Genomic DNA, 20,638 nt, shown 5'->3' with positions numbered 1-20,638 from the left:
ACCATAAGACATTCCTCCGTGGTTACACATAGAGGTGAACACATAATATAGAAATAATGAAACATAAGATCCGATAATCATATTAATACATGCGAGATTAAAATTCCTCAACAGTTTACAAGCCTATACACAACAGCATAATATATATTTACCCACATCTCAGGTGATTTCCACTGTTGAGGTAACTTGATTCACAAACCTATTTGATTGCATAGCCTGCTGAGCATGATTGATGGCCACAGTATTTACATTAGGTGACATGCAGCACCTATGCAAAAACTGATTCAAGAGTATCAGTATTTTTCCTTTTTCTGTCTGTTCTAGGTTATCGCTAGACCATTTTTGCATCACAGGAACATTTTTAGCATCATAGCAATCACCATTAAGTGTTGCTCTTTCTGTCATACCCTCTTATCTATTTTTTTCCTCAAAATCGTCACTGTGGTCATCCTTTTGATGAACATATTTCTCTACCTCTACTTTGGCAGGAGCATTTGTGAAAACATCAATAGTCAGTTTTCTTTTTTAGGTATTATTCTAATAATGTTTCTATTCTATATACCGTGTAGATCCACAGATCAAAATATTGAGTTGCAGTTGTGTTTTTGTAGAGATGTCTTTCACCATTGTTAATCCTCTCGCTGAAGGCAAAGTTTTAGAAAGTTAATCTCAAAAGTTGGGCTTCCATCTGCATCGCCCCCACGGGACAGGAGAGTTATGGCACGTTCACGACGATAAGTATAATAACGATTCAAATATTTTCAAATAATTATTCAAATAATTTTATACAGATTATGAATGATAAAACATCGACAGCCAATCAGAAACCATTATTCTTTAAGAGCTTGAGTATTTTAAGTGGCAGACGACAAAATCAAAGTCAGTGCTTGGTACACAAAGAGAAATGGTGGTTAAATGGCACGAAAGCCTTTTTTCTATAGTATATTATATTATATGAAATATTGCACATGTGTCAATATCAGACTTACGAAATAACAGCAAAGCCACTTCAAATATATTTTTAGGAGAACCCTGACCAGACAGATCAACACATTTAACAAATCTACCAAATGTGAGTGGTTGGCTATTGACCATTTAAAAACAATTATTTTATGGCAGAGTGCAAACTTACCTACAGCTTGACCAATGCAAAAGGTCAAGTCGTGCATGTTGTATTGTATTCTTACATTGTTTGTTCTATACATATTTAGGCAAATGTAGTCCATTCATGCAGAACATTTACATACTGCGCACAGTATACACACTATGGAAATATAAAATGAAAGATTCTTTTCTCAACACATAACTTCATGCTTTTTCCGTGAATAGGCCAGTATCCCTCTGAATCAATAAAATACAACCTGTTTTGACAACAAATGATTCAACTGGTACAATGTTTTGATGAAAATGCAGTTTTCATAAATGTCTGCTGTTTTTATGTCATATTATGTCTTTTAAGTCAAGTCAGATATCTGTCAACCATTGCAGCGCTGCATTTCATAAACTTATCAGCCTATACATCTAACCAGTTCTAAGTCACTCGTACAGTGTAAAATCCTGTTCACATCAATAATGATAATAATAATAATAAATATATAGCGTCCACAGCATAGCGTTATTGTTCTGTTTATTACAAGTCTACTCGCTGCACACGTTATGTTGTCTGCTGCTTTAAATACTCGAGCTAAAGTCAGGTGGATTCTGATTGGCTGTCAATGTTTTTATCGTTCATGTGATTCCAAAGATATCGTTCTTTAATGCCGTGTAGTTAATGGATTGACAAGGCCTGTTCACTCTATATTAGCGTCTACATATATTTATTTAATGAGTAGGCTACCGCGTCGGGGTCTTGTCTCCCCCAAAACGCAATATTTACAACACTGGTTGCGGCAATAAAATCCAAAGGGATCTAATGAGAGCGTAAAAAGTTTCGGCGGTAGTTTTACAATTTTTTTATTATTATTATTATTATTATTATTATTATTATTATTATTATTATTATTATTATTATTATTATTATTATTATTATTATTATTATTTTTACGAAATACGAACTTAAGTTTTATTGCTTTTTTTCCTTTTCCCAACTTTTCATGTTGGGCCTACAATATTCCCTTCTTTTATTCTCTCCGCTTCTTTTCCCACCTGTGCTGCCGGATAGTGCATATCGAGTTCCAGCCCCCTCCTTTACCTGGAGGAGCGCATTTGTACAATTCCCAGTCGTGCATTTGAGAGGGTGGAGATTTGGAGAGGTAGGAGATAGAGCAGGAGAGAAGGAGGTTTGAGAGAAGTTTATTCCCAAATACAACACTGGAGATAAACAGAAGAGCGAAAAAGACATGATTCAGCAAACGCGCTAACATATATGCATGAGACTCAGGAGTTTGTTGGCGCGGAGGAACACCTGGATCTGTGATTTAGGCGACCTACATGAGACGCTGGGGAGAAGAGCGCCGCGGAAAGTGAGCCCTGTGGGATCTGTGATCAAGGAACAAAAAACAGTAAGCAGGTGAGGTGTTTTGTGGGTGAAACTCCCCAGTGTTCACAGTTTAGCACTTAGTTTGTTTAATTCGATATGAGTGTTAATGTCTCTATTTCTGGATGGAATAGGCTACTATTCCCGTTTCCAAAGACAGGGATGGGACAGGTCATGCTAAATTGGATATTCCTCAGTGTTCACATGCTTCTGAATCTCCCAATATGATGAACATTTTATCATTAGTGCATTTATCATATAGCCTAATCCAGTATTATTGTATGCACCAGGTATTAAATAGTACTGTGTGTGTATGTATATGTGTATATATATATATATATATATATATATATTACTATATTTTATTTTTAATTACATATTTTAACATTAATAATACATATAATGCATTCCTTTATTTAATTTATGAAGTATGTCAGTATGTTGTATATAATAACCTTTGAACATTTATAGTATAATATATATATATATATATATATATATATATATATATTACTATATTTTATTTTTAATTACATATTTTAACATTAATAATACATATAATGCATTCCTTTATTTAATTTATGAAGTATGTCAGTATGTTGTATATAATAACCTTTGAACATTTATAGTATAATATATATATATATATATATATATATATATATATATATATATTAAACAAAATGTACTTATATTTTTTTTAAATACAACTAAATGACATATTATAACATTTATCTATGTTATATAACATGCTAGTTGTTTGCTGACTCTTATTGTCTATTTGTCCCAGGTAAGCATGGTAACAGTCTATAATGAATAACAGATTTTATGCAAGTGCCTGCGAGACTGGACACTGTCATACTGACCTCTGTTAATATGATTTTCATCCTTCTTTTCCACAACAGTCTCAATCTCTGTGTATTACTCCATCATGACTGGTAGCAAGACAGAGAGAGGTTGGTTACTGACATTTTATTTATCTTTCAAACCGTAATTATTCAGTTCAGTACATTCACAATCACAAGCCTTTATGCTGTTATTCAGCTTGTCCAAAATAAACAGAAAACTAGCATTTTATTCTATATAATATAATGGTATAAAAATCCTCCACATTCAAAATTTTATTTTAGGTATGGCAGGACTTAAAAAACAGATTAACATCCGAGTGTTTCTACAAAGCACATAATATGTTGTGGGAAGACTATTTATTTCAGCTTGGAAATTTAATTAAATTACATTTAATACCTCTGATGGAGGTGAGAACCTTGTTTTTTTAAGCGATTCCCATGTGTTTTCCCCTTAAAATATCTTTGCATTTGTCTTTATGAATGTTACTGTTATGAAATGTAAAAAGCGAATAAAACAAATAAATCTGAGTCAACAGTGTCTATAATTCACACATTGCATGCTACAATAATTATAACGGAAATCACAGTCAGTAAACCACTTCAGGAAATTAGTTATTAAATGCATGCTTTTTATACTAACCACATTTTAGTGTTTAAAAATTAAAGGAGTAGTTCACTTTTTAAAAAAAACTTTTGCTGATAATTTACTCACCCCCATGTCATCCAAGATGTCCATGTCATTCTTTCTTCAGTCGAAAAGAAATTAAGGTTTTTGATGAAAACATTCCAGGATTTTTCTCCATATAATGGACTTCAATGGGAACCAAACGGTTCAAGGTCCAAAAGACAGTTTCAGTGCAAACTGTTCAAAGGGCTTTAAACGATTCCAGACGATGAATAATAATAATAATAATAATAATAATAATAACTTTAATTTATATAGCGCCTTTCAAAGTACCCAAGGACGCTTAACAAAGGACATAAAATGGGAGGGGGGAGTTAAGGAGGAGGCACGGGGCCGAGGCAGCTAGAGCCCAAAGGCCTCAGTGAAGAGGTGTGTTTTGAGTTGATTTTTGAATGTTGAGAGTGATGAGGCAGAGCGAATCTCGTGGGGAAGTTTGTTCCAGAGTGACGGAGCACCAACGCAGAAAGCTCTATCACCAAATGTCTTAAACCTGGACTTAGGGACAGCAAGCAGGTTCTTGTCAGAAGAACGCAGGGACCGTGACGGAGTGTAGGAATGGAGAAGATCAATAATGTACTGGGGTGCAAGTCCATGCAGGGACTTGTATGTCAGGAGGAGGATTTTATATTTGATGCGGTACTTTACTGGCAGCCAATGTAGCTTCATAAGGATAGGAGTAATGTGAAGACCAAGTTTTGTGCGTGTGAGCATCCTAGCCGCAGAATTCTGCACATACTGAAGTCTATCAGTGGCTTTGCTGGGTAGACCGAGCAGGATACCATTACAGTAGTCAAGTCTAGAGGTGATGAATGAGTGGATGAGGGCCTCAGCTACAGAATTGGTGAGGCACTGTCGGAGTCTGGAGATGTTCTTGAGATGGTAGAAAGCAATTTTAGTGACGTTTTTGATGTGTTGTTGGAAGGAGAGAGTGGAGTCCATGATGACGCCCAGGTTGCGTACTTGTGGAGATGCAGAGATTGAACAGCCATCCACATCCAATGTGAAGTCATCAACTTTTTTAAGAAGTGACAGCGGGGCGAACACCATGAGTTCTGTTTTGTCTTTGTTCAGTTTGAGGAGGTTATTGTCCAGCCAGTGCTTTATGTCCTTCAGGCAGTTAGTAAGTGGCACTGGTGGAAGCGAAGTAGAAGGCTTAGTGCTGATGTAGAGCTGAGTGTCGTCAGCATAGCAGTGGAAGTGTAATCCATGCTTTCGGACGATCATCCCAAGTGGCAGCATGTAAATATTAAATAGCAGTGGGCCTAGGACCGATCCCTGTGGCACGCCATGCAGGACCGGCGCCAAATTAGAGCAGATCCCCTTGAGGGCGACGTATTGTTGCCTGTCAGTGAGATAGGATTTAAACCAGGAATACACTGTACCAGTAAGGCCAATGAGTTCAGAGAGACGTGTAAGAAGAATGGGGTGGGAGACTGTATCGAAGGCTGCAGAGAGGTCAAGGAGTATCAGGATGCTGACATGGCCAGAGTCAGCTGCCATGTGAAGGTCATTTGTGATTTTGATGAGGGCAGTTTCTGTGCTGTGATGTGTCCTGAAACCAGATTGAAAAGGCTCGTAGAGATTGTGCTGTAGCATGTGATGGTTAAGTTGGGAAGCCACAGCCCTTTCCAATAACTTAGATATGAAAGGTAGGTTTGAGATAGGACGGTAATGGTTTAAGTCGTCTTGGTTCAGGCCCGGTTTTTTAAGTTTAGGGATCACCACAGCAGTTTTGAGGCTGGTGGGGACCATCCCAGATGACAGCGAGGTGTTAATGATGTTGACCAGTGTTGGACCCAAAGTTGGAAGACATGCCTTAACCAAGGCTGTCGGCATAGGATCATGTTTGCAGGTTGTGGCCTTTGCTTTATATAAGGGTCTTATCAAGCGAAACGATCTCTCATTAAAAAAAAAAAATCAAAGTTTACATTTTATAAGCTCAAATGGTCGCCTTGCTCTGTTCTGTGATGCGCGTTCATGACTCTCCTGTTCGAACTCGTTTATCAAAATGAACAAATCTTTTTTCGTGTCATTTGGTTTGAGCTTATAAAACTTAAACTTTGTTATATATTTTTTTTTTTAAATGAGCGATCGTTTCGCTTGATAAGACCCTTATTCATCGTCTGGAATCGTTTAAAGCCCTTTGAACAGTTTACACTGAAACTGTCTTTTGGACCTTGAACCGTTTGGTTCCCATTGAAGTCCATTATATGGAGAAAAATCCTGCAATGTTTTCATCAAAAACCTTAATTTCTTTTCGACAGAAGAAAGAAAGACATGGACATCTTGGATGACATGGGGGTGAGTAAATTATCAGCAAAATTTTTCAAAAGTGAACTACTCCTTTAAGGTGATTCCTTTCTAACATTGAATGTTTTGGATGATGTGATGTTCAATCATCTTTTCTTTACTTTAACCCCTCAGGAGTCAGTTGGGAGGTGCGGGCCAATGGCCGCCATTTTCATCAGTCCTGTCGCCGAAAATCTTTCCTCTGTTTCCGCTGGGGGCGTTACGCTGTACGTGAGAAACGTTTTGATTCATATTGCAGTAGCACCTCATGGCAGTACACGAGGTCCAGGGGGTGGAATTGGATCCCGATCTAAGGGGTGGAGATGGGTAGGATTAGGAGTGGGGTTAGGGATCAGGGGCAGAGATGGGTAGATTTAGGTATATGTCAGGTGGAGGAGTTGGATCTGGATCCAACCCCTCCCCCTGGATTTTGTGTTCTACAGTTTGGACCATCTCTCATATTGGCTAGGGAGAAGTAGTTATGGAAGCATTAAACAACATTGTATACCTTTGGGCTGCCTCCTGCTTCATATGTTGATCTTTTCAGCTGGTTTGAAAGCAAGTGCTAAGTTTTAATTCATTACTTAACATGTTTCTAATGGGTTTTGTTGCCAGGACAATGTGGTGCGGAGCTACAAATACACCCCTCTGACCTTTTTGCCCCTCAACCTGTATGAACAGTTCCAACGAGCAGCGAATCTTTTCTTCTTACTTATTGTGGTTTTGCAGGTTTGTGGAGTTTTTCTGTGATACAAAGATTCATGCAGTTAATTTAAGTTTAAATACCAAGCCCATGAGGAATATTTGACTAGCACATTTTTTCCCAAATGAATACTATAGAAAACTATAGTTCAAGGTGGCCACTCGAGTTCATGATGAAACGATGAATGACACATGCTCTTTGGCAAATAGTGAGTCGAAAACACCCGCTGTTTGAAAAAGTCAAAATTACATAGTCATGGCTGAAAATGACAATCACCCTTTCTTAAAATAAATTGAATAAATGAGAAGGTCACTTAATTCAGAGTAAATATTTGAGTTTCAATTCATAAATCTTGGAGTACTTGACAACTTGGCACTTATATCCTTTATTCTTGACCCTTTTTGAGTCTCTCTTTGAACTGGCATGATGGATGAAATTTATACGTCACAAAGTATATTTTATGAGGATTTTTGTAAGCCATGTGATTCTGTGTATATAGGCTATATATATATATATATATATATATATATATATATATATATATTAGGGCTATCAAACGATTAATCGCGATTAATCGCAGCCAAAATAAAAGTTTGTGTTTATGTGGGTGCACTGTGTATAATTATTTTGTATATATATAAATACACACGCATGTATATTTAGGAAAAAAAATATTATTTATATATAAAACATTTACATTTATATATAATATAAATTATATAAAAATCTATATACATGAAAATATTTCTTAAATATATACAAGCACATGTGTGTATTCACAGATATAAAATAATTATACACAGTGCACCCAAATATATTATGTAAACACAAACTTTTATTTTGGATGCGATTAATCGCGATTAATCGTTTGACAGCCCTAATATATATATACATATATATTTCCACTGTTACCGGCCATATATATGTATACATGTAAACATCTAATAACAATACATTGTTTATAATTACGTATAAATGCATACTTTTCAACAAGTTTCCTAATTTAAGTGAAAAATGAAGCTGTTTTGTGCATCTTTGGTTTCATTTACAGTGTGTTCCTATAATTGCAACCATCCCTTGGTACAGTACAATGCTTCCTCTGATGCTTGTTTTGCTTGTGCGTGGATTTAAAGATCTGACAACCGACGTGGTGAGTCTATCATTCTTGACATTCTCTCAACCAATACTTTTAAGCTACTTTCCCTAATATAGAAGTTTGAAGGCCAGTAGTATCTCAGTTTTCAGCCATTTCCCCATTACTTGCACTATGCACAATGTTCCCTCTACTCCTACGCCTCTCAGGGCCGCCGACGCAGTGATGCGCAAATTAACCAGCGTCCGTGTGACATTCTCACTCCTGAGGGGTAAGTAATACTGGCCTGGAGATAGTTGAGACCAAAGCTTCTCAGAAGCAAAACAAACACGTCATCATCTGAGTTTAGATTTACAGAGAATCTTTCACTTCAAAAGTCTTCCTCTCTTTAATATCTCATTTCCAGCTTCAAAACTGTTAAGTGGAAAGATGTACATGTTGGTGACATTCTCCGGATTCATAAGGACAAGGTCATACCTGTGAGTGTGTGCATCTGTGTTTCTGACCCAGCTACAGCAGCCCAAAAGAGAATCTGGACAGTGGACACTTAAATATGTCATGTTTAAAATCTAAATTGCCTTGCAGTACACACAAATACCAAACCATTTTTTGTCTCAAATTGATTTGTAGTGCATAGATCAAGTCATTTCCTACCTTCAGGTTAACTACAGACATGTTTAGCTATGTTTGACGCAGATTAAGTTTCTCCTATTGTTGATTTCAGGCAGATCTGCTACTCTTGTGCAGCACTGAGCCACACAGCCTTTGCTATGTAGAAACGGCAGACATTGATGGGTAAGCATAACTTCTCACAGCAGCTAAAAGCTAACTGCTAAACTACTCAGAATGATATCACACACAAACAAGATAAACAAATGGTCACTGTGATATTCAAAGCAGTTCTATAAACTTGTTTTTTTTTTTAATGAACTTGATTATTATGGTGAAATAAACCCACAAATATTCCTTGTAGTAATATACATGTTGTGGAAAATGCTAACAAATGCTAACTAGCATTTTTATTCATGGTGTTATTTTGCTGTTTGGGCTACTCAGGCTGACATCACACTGTGATATTCAAAGCAGTTCAATAAACTTGTTTTTTTATGAACTTGATTATTATGGTGAAGTAAACCCACAAATATTCCTTGTAGTAAAATACAAGTTGTGGAAAATGCTAACAAATGCTAATTAGCATTTTTTTCATGGTATTATTCTGCTGTTTGGGCTAAACTACTCAGAATGAAATCACACTGTGATATTCAAAGCAGTTCACTAAACTTGTTTCTATATGCACTTGATTATTATGGTGAATGTTGTGGAAAATTAGCTCTAATGCTAATGTAGCATGTTTTCACTGTATTATTTGGCTGTTTGCAGAGAAACCAACTTGAAGTTTCGCCAGGCTCTCAGTGTAACCCATGCTGAGCTGAATGGAGATTCAGCTAAGCCAAACCTGGGGTCTTTTGATGGTTTGTATGGACTTTTTGGGCAAACATTGGAGCCATTCATTCGCAGTGACCAAAAGATAAGCTTTCTATTCATTTCTTTTACCTTTGGATCTTTCGCTCTCTTTCTTTTCAACTTAGGTATTGTGTGGTGTGAGGAACCAAATGGTAACCTGCATTCTTTCAAAGGTGAGTTACATTGGAAAGGAGAGCGCCACCTTCTGGACACAGACCACCTGCTCCTCCGAGGAACTGTACTGCGAAACACAGACACAGCCTATGGACTGGCCATATACACAGGTAAGTCAAATCTGTGCTATTAAGGTGAATGCTGACAGCTGGTGGAAATTTACAGAGCCCCGGCCTAAATGGATATGTTGATGGAAAAAAAATATGGAAAGGGAGGGAAAATGTGTCAAAATCTCAATGCTTTCGCATTCTCTCGCCAATATTTTCCATTACCCTGAGAAACTTGCAAAAATACAAAGGTTTTGGGAGAAAGCAAGAGCAATGAAATATATTTTTTGCTCACATCCAATTTTTTTCCATCACTGTCCCTTGAAGGGTTCTGTAGAGATGGCCTGAGACAAATGAAAAATTAAATGGATTTCTTTGACCTCAACAGGCTCGGATAGTAAAATTCTGCAAAACTGTGGCCATCTGAAACTGAAGAAAACACGGGTGGAAATATTACTAAACAAAACGGTGTTGGTGGTAAGAGAGAGGAAGAAACTTCATACGCAACTCTTAGTTGACATACTATATCAATTATTATCTGGCTTTCTTGACTATATAGAACAATTAAATATCATATCCTATGTGTTCATAATCAGTTATTTGATTAATTGTAGTAAGAAATACTTAACCTAATTTACAAAAAAAAAATATAAGTGGGAAGACTATTAAATAATCTCTATTCCGTTTTCTAATTTTGATTAGCAATGTTGTTACCCTCTCTGGACTGTTTATATATTACAGTATAAATATTATTTAAAGTTTATTTCTAGAAATTAAAATAAAAACATAATTTAGGAGTTGCACGTCTCAAATGTTCATAACAAGAATGCAAATTTGTATTTTATGTATGGTATGCATCACGTGAAGTTGACAAACTAATATTATTTAGATATTATAAATGTTTCCTATCATGGATCTGTTCCCTGCCTAAATGACTGTATCTTATGTTTCAGAGTCTGCTCTTCATGGTGATGACGGCTCTCCTCCTCGCTGTGGGTGCGGGGTTATTTGAGTACAGGGTTTCCCCTCAGTACGAAGTTGTGTCTGCCTTGCAGCGTGACTCCTCGCCTGCTTACCTGGGCTTCCTCTCCTTCTGGGGCTACATCATTTTGCTTAGTCCTTCAATGCCCATGTCTCTCTATATAACGTAATAGTGGCTCTCCATATTCTCATGATGCCTTTCTTTGAGATTTAGATCCTTTTTATCTCTGAATATTTTGCTCACTGATTCATTGTCCCACACCAGATTTGAAGTGATCCACATGGTGCACTGTTTTCTGATTAGCCGGGATGTTGAGATGTACTGGGAGGACAATGACAGCCCTGCTCAGGCTCGTACAACCACCCTAAATGAGGAATTGGGTCAGGTGGGCCACCTGCTCAGCGACAAAACCGGCACTCTCACACAAAACCGTCTGCTCTTTCGACAGTGCTTCATCGCCGGACACATTTACGGTCCGTCAATTTCTTTGACACTCTTTTCAGCTTCTGTGTTTTAAAATGTCAATAATGACATCTGTCTGTTTGTTCAGGTGACACGGCAGGGGAATTCAAGGTATGATTTAAGAGGTTCATTCTTTATTTAAAGGAGTTGTTCACTTTAAAAAAAACTTTTGCTGATAATTTACTCACCTTCATGTCATCCAAGATGTCCATGTCTTTCTTTCTTCAGTTGAAAAGAAATTAAGGTTTTTGATGAAAACATTCCAGGATTTTTCTCCATATAATGGACTTCAATGGGAACCAAACGGTTCAAGCTCTAAAAGACAGTTTCAGTGCAAACTGTTCAAAGGGCTTTAAACGATTCCAGACGATTTGTAAGCTCAAATGGTCGCCATGCTTTGTTCTGTGATGAGCGTTCGTGACTCTTCTGTTTGAACTCGTTTATCAAAATGAACAAATCTTTTTTCGTGTCATTTGGTTCATTCAACAAACTAAATGAACAAGTTGACTCGAGAAAAGATTCGTTCATTTTGATGAACGAGTTCAAACAGGAGAGTAACGAACGCGCATCACAGAACACAGCAAGGCGACCATTTGAGCTTATAAAACTTAAACTTTGTTAAATTTAAATGAGCGATTGATAAGACCCTTATTCATCGTCTGGAATCGTTTAAAGCCCTTTAAACAGTTTGCAGTTTACACTGAAACTGTCTTTTGGACCTTGAACCGTTTGGTTCCCATTGAAGTCCATTATATGGAGAAAAATCCTGGAATGTGTTCATCAAAAACCTTAATTTCTTTTCGACTGAAGAAAGAATGACATGGACATCTTCGATGACATGGGGGTGAGTAAATTATCAGCTAAAGTTTTTTTAAAAGTGAACTACTCCTTTAAGAGGTTTAAATCTACTGACCCAGACTAGAAGAACACATCACACTTTTATTTCTAAATCTATTTTATTTCTATATCAAGCCACTAGACTTAAGCTGGAACCGGTTTTCTTGTGGTGGAATGAAGTTTTCCGACCAGCGTTTGGTGGACAAGCTACGTGAACGGAGCAGCCCTGAGTGCCAAGAGTTCTTCACCGCTCTGGCCCTTTGTCACACTGTCATGAGCGAGTGGAGTGATGGTTGGTAGAAATGCTATTTATTCTGCCATTATCACAATTTATCACAACATTGTATTTGCTAGAGGTAATGAAGATGAAAGGATTAAATATGGTTGCAAGATATAATTACTGGGGCAGCAATTCAATAGATTTTATTTAGAATATATGACTATTGGCCACCAGGGGGCCCCAAAGTTAACAAAAAAATAAATTAAAGTAAATCCTGGAATGTTTTCATCAAAAACCTTAATTTCTTTTCGACTGAAGAATGAAAGACATGTATGTCTTGGATGACATGGGGGTGAGTAAATTATCAGCAAAAGTTTTTTTAAAAGTGAACTACTCCTTTAACTCCAATGAACAGATGCTAGATGGAATATTGCACTGAAACAATTATAAAATAGGAAGACGTGTAAAAAAGTAAATTGTGTTTTATGAATACAGGTTTGCCTCATTACCAGGCTGCCTCTCCAGATGAGGAGGCTCTGGTCTGTGCGGCGCGGGAGCTCGGCTGGGTGTTTCTGTCTCGCACACGTGAGACTCTCACCATCAGCGAGATGGGCCTCACGCGAAACTACCAGCTCCTGGCCATCCTGGACTTCACCAGCAAGAGGAGACGCATGTCAGTGCTGGGTGAGTTTCAATAACTGTTCTTAAAGGGATACTCCACTTTTTTGGGAAATAGGCTCATTTTACAACTCCCCCAAAGTTGTCGAAGTTTCGAATCCATTCAGCCGATTTTCTGATATTTAGAAGAATATCAGTAACCAGACCGTTTCAGTTTCATACTATGGAAGTAAAACTAAAAAATATGGTAAAACTCAACTGTTTAAACTCAACCCATTCGAAAATTGTAACACTCAACTATTTAACTCTGAGGGAGTTGTAAAATGAGCCTATTTCCAAAAAAGTTAAAGGGTTAGTTCACCCAAAAATGAAAATTCTGTCAGTATTTACTCACCCTCATGTTGTTCCAACCCCGTAAGACCTTCGTTCATCTTCGGAACACAAATTAAGATATTTAAGATATTAAGATCACTCCTGCATACAGTCCATAAGCTTCTTGAGGGACTGGCTCTTGCTGTCCTCGAAAAGTCATTAAAGACATCGTTAAAATAGTCCAAGTGACTACAGGGGCTCAATCTTAAGTTTATCAAACGACGAGAACACTTTTGTGCGCAAAAAAACAACAAAAATAACGACTTTATTTCAACTATTCGTTTATTTCTCCCTCTGCGCGAGTCAGGTTACTAGTTTAATAGCGTAAGCTTCTGTTATTGTACGTCACACGCATCACACACACATGACCAGCGTCGGCCAATAGTGAGCCTACGTGTGACGTAGCTCTACGCAATCACACTACGTTAACTGACTTACAGGCTCATGGAGAAGGAAGTGAATAGTTGAAATAAAGTCGTTATTTTTGTTGTTTTTTTGCGCACAAAAGTGTTCTCGTCGTTTGATAAACTTAAGATTGAGCCCCTGTAGTCACTTGGACTATTTTAACGATGTCTTTAATGACTTTTCGGGGACAGCAAGAGCCAGTCCCTCAAGAAGCCTATGGACTGTATGCAGGAGCGATCTTAATATCTTAAATATCTTAATTTGTGTTCCGAAGATGAACGAAGGTCTTACGGGGTTGGAACCACATGAGGGTGAGTAAATACTGACAGAATTTTCATTTTTGGGTGAACTAACCCTTTAAGTATCCCTTTAAAGGGATAGTTCACCCAAAAATTCAAATTCTGTCATTTGATGGCGTCCACTGAACACATGCGCACTAGAAAGATTCATTCTGAGCTATTTCTTTCCAGAGGATAAAAATGTTTTTGTATTAGTTTAAGCTGGAGTTGTATGTTTTTCTTGACCCCCTCACTCAAGTGCTCACTAATGCAAGGGTATATTGTTGCTGTCGCTAACAAACTTCATGAGAACACATAAATATTTTACGAGAATGAAGATCCACTCCTAAACCTAACCATCAGTGGTGTGATTGCGGATCATACGAAAGCATGCCAATGAGATTGTACGAATTTGTAAAAACGTAAAAAGGTTACGAATTTCCATGAGAGTGTGTGGACAAACTCATTTGCGGCAAAAAAATCACGGCACATATGCCAGCTGAGCGTACAGTACGGGTGGATGACGATCGCATTCCACACTGATGACGAAATTTACATTATGCATGCTGTACACATACTCTAGCGTACGCTTAAAAATCAAAGTATACTTTGGGCTTAACTGTATGGGTGTGTGTGTGTGTAGTGCGGGACCCTGGAGGACAGTTGAAGCTGTACTGTAAAGGTGCAGATATGGTCGTTCTGGAGAGGCTTAAGGGAGACTGCCCACTTCAGGAGAGTACCGAGAGAGCTCTAGAGGTGAGGCGACTTTAAGAGGAAACGTGGTTGAGTAAGAATTGATGTACGACGCAGTTGTTCATGTGTTGGGATGTGTGTGTGGTTGTCAGCTGTTTGCTCAGGGCTGTCTGAGGACTCTGTGTGTGGCGGTGCGCTCTGTTCCCGAAACCCTGTGGACGGAGTGGAGCCGTGCCCTCAGTCAGGCGGGCACAGCGACGGGTAACCAGGACACTGCGCTCGAAGACATATATGACCAAATGGAAAAAGACTTAACGGTACTCAAAGGGAGTTATTATGAAACAAATCAGTCTCTGGAGTCAACTTAAGGGAAATAGTCGAATGTTTTAGCATTGTGTTATAAAACAATCCTGTTTGTGTAGCTACTGGGTGTGACGGCTATTGAGGATCGTCTCCAGGAAGGTGTACCCGAGACCATCGCCACCCTGCGGAGGGCGGGGGTGAAGGTGTGGGTGCTGACGGGAGACAAAACAGGTGCTGTGTTTTAACATGTAAGTTGGTTTGAAGAAGCGAAATGAAAATAAATTTATGTTGTCTGCTACTGCCTTTCAACAGAAACGGCTGTGAATGTGGGATATGCGTGCAAACTGATGGATCCAGACACTATCCTGATAGAAGGGGAGGAGCTTAGGTCAGAAACGTTCCTATTATGCTAATTATTCTGAGCTTTTGTCCTAATTACCTGTGGCTGTGACAAGACAAATGCTTCATCACAATTTGAAAACTAGCCAAACTAAATGATAAGCTAAATTTGTATTAGTTTGGTCCACATCATTTTTTTTTTTTAAATATGTGTATAATAATATTAATTAATAAAATGATAAAAATATAATTGTATTATTAATAAATAATTGTATTAATAAAATTAATAATTTAATGTATTTATATTTTTAAATAACTAGTGAGAATAATAACAATAATAATAATTACAAATCAACGATAAAATATTTTATTAAAAAATAAAAATTATTATCAATAAATAAGTCAAAATGATAATTAAATAACATTAAATTAAAATTAAATATTAAACAACAAAAATAACAATCACTATTGTTATTATTTCCTCCAAAATTGCAATAGCTTTTTTAATGTATAATTATACTATTTAAATAATTAAAAAAGAAAAATAACAATAATAATAATTAAAAAATAACAATAAAATATTTATTTTACAAATATATTATATATATATTTTAACAATAAATTAAAATGTTAATATTAAACATAAAAAATAACAACTATTGTCATTGTTCTTCCAAAATTACAATTACAGACAAATTACTTGACGCTGGAAATTTGTTGAATCGCACTTGGTTAGAACATGCACAGTGTTGCAAAGATACACATACACACGTAATATAACACAACATGACTGTTGTCAATTTCTCCAGGCAGCTTCTAGAGTCTCCTTCTCCAGATGTTCATCTCATGTCTAAACAGACTGAGGTTTGGACCACAGACAGGAGAGCAGAGAAGAGCAAAGCTGCGATTGTCATCTCGGGTCCTGAACTGGTGAGCATTTAAAGCCAAATGTTTAGATTTTATAAATAGATAAAAAATATCACGACTGTTTAAAGGTTATGGGTTAGTGTGATAAAAATGAAGACTTAAAAGAGAAATTAATACTTTTGTTCAGCAAGGAGGATGTGTTAAATTATGGTAACTTGTTTCCACCCCTGAAGAAAAAATTTAAAAGGTAATTGTGACTTTAAATCACGCAATTCCCCCTTTGCAGCGCAATTTTTTTTATCGTGCAATTCTGACTTTGTCTCACAATCGCGCCTTTATATCACGCAATTCTGATTTTATGTCTCGCAATTGCGCCTTTATATCACGAAATTTTGACTGTCTCGCAATCACTTTAAGACTTTATATCACGCAATTCAGTCTTTGTCTCGCAATTGCGACTTTATATAATGCAATTCTGATTTTGTCTCGCAATCACGCCTTTATTTCACGCAATTCTGATTTTATGTCTCGCAATCGTGACTTAATATCACGCAATTCTAACTTTGTCTCGCAATTGCGACCATATATCACGCAATTCTGATTTTATAACTCGTAATTCAGACTTAATATCACGTCAGAATTGTGAGATGATAATAATAATAATAATAATAATTCATTACATTTATATAGTGCTTTTCTCCGCACTCAAAGCGCTTTCCAACCACCACCAATGTGCAGCATCCACTTGGATGATGTGACGGCAGCCATATTGCGCCAGAACGCCCACACACATCAGCTTACTGGTGGAGAGGAGACAGTGATGAAGCCAATCAGAATATGGGGATGATTAGGTGGCCATGATGGACAGAGGCCAGGATGCCGGGGTTACACCCCTACTCTTTCGAAAGAGATCCTGGGATTTTTTTGTGACCACAGAGAGTCAGGACCTCGGTTTAATGTGTCATTCGAAGGACGGATAAAAAGTCGCAATTATCTTTTTCCTATTTTTTATTCTGTGGTGAAAACAAGCTTCCATCTTAGATTGAACAAAAGTGTCACAAAAAAGACTAGATAGAAGACTTTAGTAATTTCTATCCATCAAAGAATCAAAATATGAAATGTTTCTTAAGCAGCATGTGACACTGAACACTGGAGCAATGACGCTGAAAATTCAGCTTTGCCATCACAGGAATAAATTACATTTTAAATATATTACCATAGAAAACAGTTATTTTAAATTGTAATAATATCTCAGTATGTCTTACTATCAACTTTATGTACATTACAGTTAGAATTGACCAAAACACCAGAATGGGGGGCGAAGTTTGTTGCTCTCTCTGATCAGTGCCAATCTGTGCTCTGCTGCCGTGTGACACCGGCACAAAAGGCCGAAGTGGTCGAGATGGTCAGGAAATATTCGACTTCGATAACCTTGGCAATAGGAGATGGTGCCAACGACGTGAACATGATCAAGAGTGAGAAAAAACAGTTTTTAACTTATAATTAAAAAAATAATTTAAAAAAAAAAATTAACTATTTTAATTAGGGTTGTGCAAAAATCAATTGTGATTAATCGCATCCAAAATAAAAGTCTGTGTTTACATAATATATTTGTGTGCGCTGTATGTAATTATTTTGTGTATATATAAATACCTATGCATGCATGTATATATATAAGAATTATATATATATATATATAAAAAATCTATATTATATAAATATAAATATTTTATATATGAATAACACATTTTCTTAAATATATACATGCATGTGTGTGTATTTATATATACAAAATAATTATATACAGCACACACAAATATATTATGTAAACACAGACTTTTATTTTGGATGCGATTAATCGCAATTAATTTTTGCACAGCCCTAATTTTAATGCATCATTATCTGCTATTTGGCTAAATAAATCAAATTTGCACTTTGCTAATAAATAAAAATCTCCGATATTCACCAGCGGCACATATCGGCGTGGGTCTTTGCGGCATGGAGGGAAGTCAGGCGGTGCAGAATGCTGATTTCGCTCTGGCACAGTTCAGCTTCCTCCTCAGGCTGCTGCTGGTGCACGGGCACTGGTCCTACTATCGCATCTGCATCCTTCTGCGCTATTTCCTCTACAAAACCACTGCTTTTGCTCTGGTGCATATCTGGTACAGTTTCTACAATGGCTTCAGCGCTCAGGTATAGAGCAACTAGGTCACTTAATCCACTTTACACCCACCAACCCCAACCGCACTCTGAAAATATCTGCTATTACAGTCAAACTGAGATCTGTTTGAGATTAAATCAACATGCAACATTATCTGATAATAAATGACATCAGCAGCTTTTTTGGTGCATTTTCTGCTCTCTTTTCCAGCCCATGTACGAGAGCTGGTTTATTAGCCTCTACACAACAATGTACACGTCTCTGCCTATACAGTGCCTGGGTTTTTTTGAACAGGTAAGCCAAATACAGAGCATTTTGACCAATCACAACAAATCCAAAAGCTGATTGGTTCATCTGTCAGTCTATCCGTTTACATTGACTCTGGGATAGGACGTGAGTGCCAAGAGCTGTCTGTGCTGGCCGGAGATCTACTCCATTGGACAGAAGAAGCAGCTTTTCAATCCTTTTGTTCTGGCCGTCACACTCCTCTACTCTCTCTACACCTCCATGATCCTTTTCTTCATACCTATGGGAATATTGCAGTACTCTGCTCTCGATTTTCAGACATTAGCCGTTACGGTGGAAACGTCTGTGGTGCTCACCACCACTGTCGAGGTAAATAGACGGCATAAATAAAGGCTGCAATATTTACTTATTATGACAGTGATAATAAGTGTATTATCTTGTTCGTGTCTTGCCGGTTTTAGGTTATTCTACATACAAAATTCTGGACCAAGTGGAACATCGCAGCAGTCATCTTTAGTTTAGTGGTGTTCTTTCTGTCCACACTGGCTCTCCATAGCGCTCGCCTCTTCACTGCCTCACCTAAAGACTACTTTTTCCTGGGTATTCATGCCTGCAGATTAATAATTATTCATATAAATTGCATATCTCTAGATGAAGAGATAAAATACATTTAATCATGTAGCAAACTTTCTATTTATCACCTTATCAGGATTTCTGTTTTTTTTTTTTTTTAAATACAGTCATTATGAAGAGCAATTTTAGCTATTTTTTTAATTATCAGTTGGGTTTTTATTTTATTTTAGATTAACAAAAAATATATTTCAATGATTTTAGTTGTTGCCATGACTTATCACATGACGTAATCACAAATGACCGCAAAAGGTTTTGTAAAAATAATAATATAGATTTTCAAAATAATCTTAACTGGATGAACATTATAAAAAGGTTAGATAAAATGGATGTACAAATGAATGATTATTAACCTTCATTCATTATATATATATATATATATATATATATATATATATATATATAACATTTATTTTACACATAGTTTTAACTGAACATTTTTCTATATTAACCTTATATAAAATATAAAATTGTACATAGGAATCACAATTTTGAACCCTTCCTCATGTTTTCAAAATGAAATGTTGCGAAAATGTATTCATGTAGGCCACCAGAGGGCAAATGTAAGAGTGTAAGAAGTCTGTACTGTGAATTTCAGCCGGAAATCCTTTAATGTCGAACTCCTTATTGAATATGTGAATCTTGAATTTTCAGGAGCCTCACCAAATGCTTTCAGTACCCCTGAGGTTTGGCTGACCATATTTGTGACCACCTGTATTGCTGTCCTCCCCTCAATAACCATACGAGCCTTAGGTGTTGTATTAACAAACCCCAACAAACAAAAGGTAGATCCTTTTCTAATTAACATAACATACATATTACATGTTGTGTTATTGATTATGCTCACCATACTTTCCTATGTAGATACACAGTTCAAAGAATGAGTCTGTTGAGCTGCAAAGGTTTCGGAGAGGTACCTTTCAGCGTCGTTCATCCTATGCGATGTCCCAAGGGAAAGGCTTTGGTAAGTTAATCACCTCAGGAGTTGGGATTCATTCTGCTGCGCCCCCAAAGGACGGGAGAGCTACATCAGATGGTCTGAAGAAAGAATCTCCACAGGGTTCACATAGAGAAATGAATGGTGATGTTTCATGCTAGCATCTTCAGTGTGTTTTGTCATGCACTAAAAATGTGACAGAAATGTCTGTAGCAAATATTGTAACCAAAGGTCAGTGGTCCACAAACCCAGGATTTTTGCCGCATTTCCAAAATGGAGGCCCATCATACACGTAATCCAATTGATAGCGATATATTACCTCGATTGTACGTTTTGGATTGGGTTTGTAGTACATTTCAAAATGCAAAAAAGTAAGTACTGTAAGCATAAATAGGGACAAACAGTTGATTAGCTAAATCCCATGATCTTTAGTTTTTGTAATATTTGGTCTTTTAAATATACTTGTATTTTTGCACAAAAAAATGCTTTACAAATAAATATGTTTAACT

The 20,638-nt window shown here is 36.9% G+C and overlaps 1 protein-coding gene across 2 annotated transcripts; it reads left to right on the top strand.

Annotated features, from left to right (window-relative positions):
• Positions 1–2,205: 2,205 nt before the first annotated feature.
• On the top strand, positions 2,206–20,596 carry atp8b3 (ATPase phospholipid transporting 8B3). Of its 2 annotated transcripts, XM_039694995.2 has the most exons (28): positions 2,210–2,509; positions 3,382–3,432; positions 6,434–6,525; positions 6,914–7,027; positions 8,053–8,151; positions 8,304–8,365; positions 8,501–8,573; positions 8,819–8,889; positions 9,475–9,566; positions 9,684–9,842; positions 10,168–10,256; positions 10,733–10,926; positions 11,026–11,234; positions 11,312–11,334; positions 12,196–12,352; positions 12,776–12,964; positions 14,597–14,709; positions 14,799–14,963; positions 15,069–15,180; positions 15,262–15,337; positions 16,098–16,218; positions 17,444–17,630; positions 18,125–18,348; positions 18,527–18,610; positions 18,707–18,931; positions 19,024–19,162; positions 19,847–19,977; positions 20,057–20,596. In XM_039694995.2, exons 2-28 carry the CDS (start codon positions 3,408–3,410, stop codon positions 20,288–20,290), a joined length of 3,459 nt encoding a protein of 1,152 aa, XP_039550929.2. In that variant the 5' UTR covers positions 2,210–2,509; positions 3,382–3,407; the 3' UTR covers positions 20,291–20,596. The 2 variants fall into 2 exon arrangements, with proteins under 2 accessions (XP_039550930.2, XP_039550929.2); XM_039694996.2 differs by lacking the exons at positions 17,444–17,630; positions 18,125–18,348 and having other exon boundaries at positions 2,206–2,509.
• The last annotated feature ends 42 nt before the right edge of the window (positions 20,597–20,638 follow it).

This window comes from Pimephales promelas, chromosome 2, assembly GCF_988280905.1.
Source record: "Pimephales promelas chromosome 2, fPimPro1.hap1.1, whole genome shotgun sequence".
Taxonomy (NCBI): Eukaryota; Metazoa; Chordata; class Actinopteri; order Cypriniformes; family Leuciscidae; genus Pimephales; species Pimephales promelas.
This window is presented reverse-complemented; position numbering and strand designations above follow the sequence as displayed.

Coding starts and splice junctions, on each gene's coding strand:
- atp8b3 (XM_039694995.2), top strand. CDS start 3,408: ATGACTGGTAGCAAGACAGAGAGAG. Junction 12,965..14,596: donor GAGACGCATGTCAGTGCTGG/GTGAGTTTCAAT, acceptor GTGTGTGTGTAG/TGCGGGACCCTGGAGGACAG. Junction 14,964..15,068: donor AAATGGAAAAAGACTTAACG/GTACTCAAAGGG, acceptor CTGTTTGTGTAG/CTACTGGGTGTGACGGCTAT.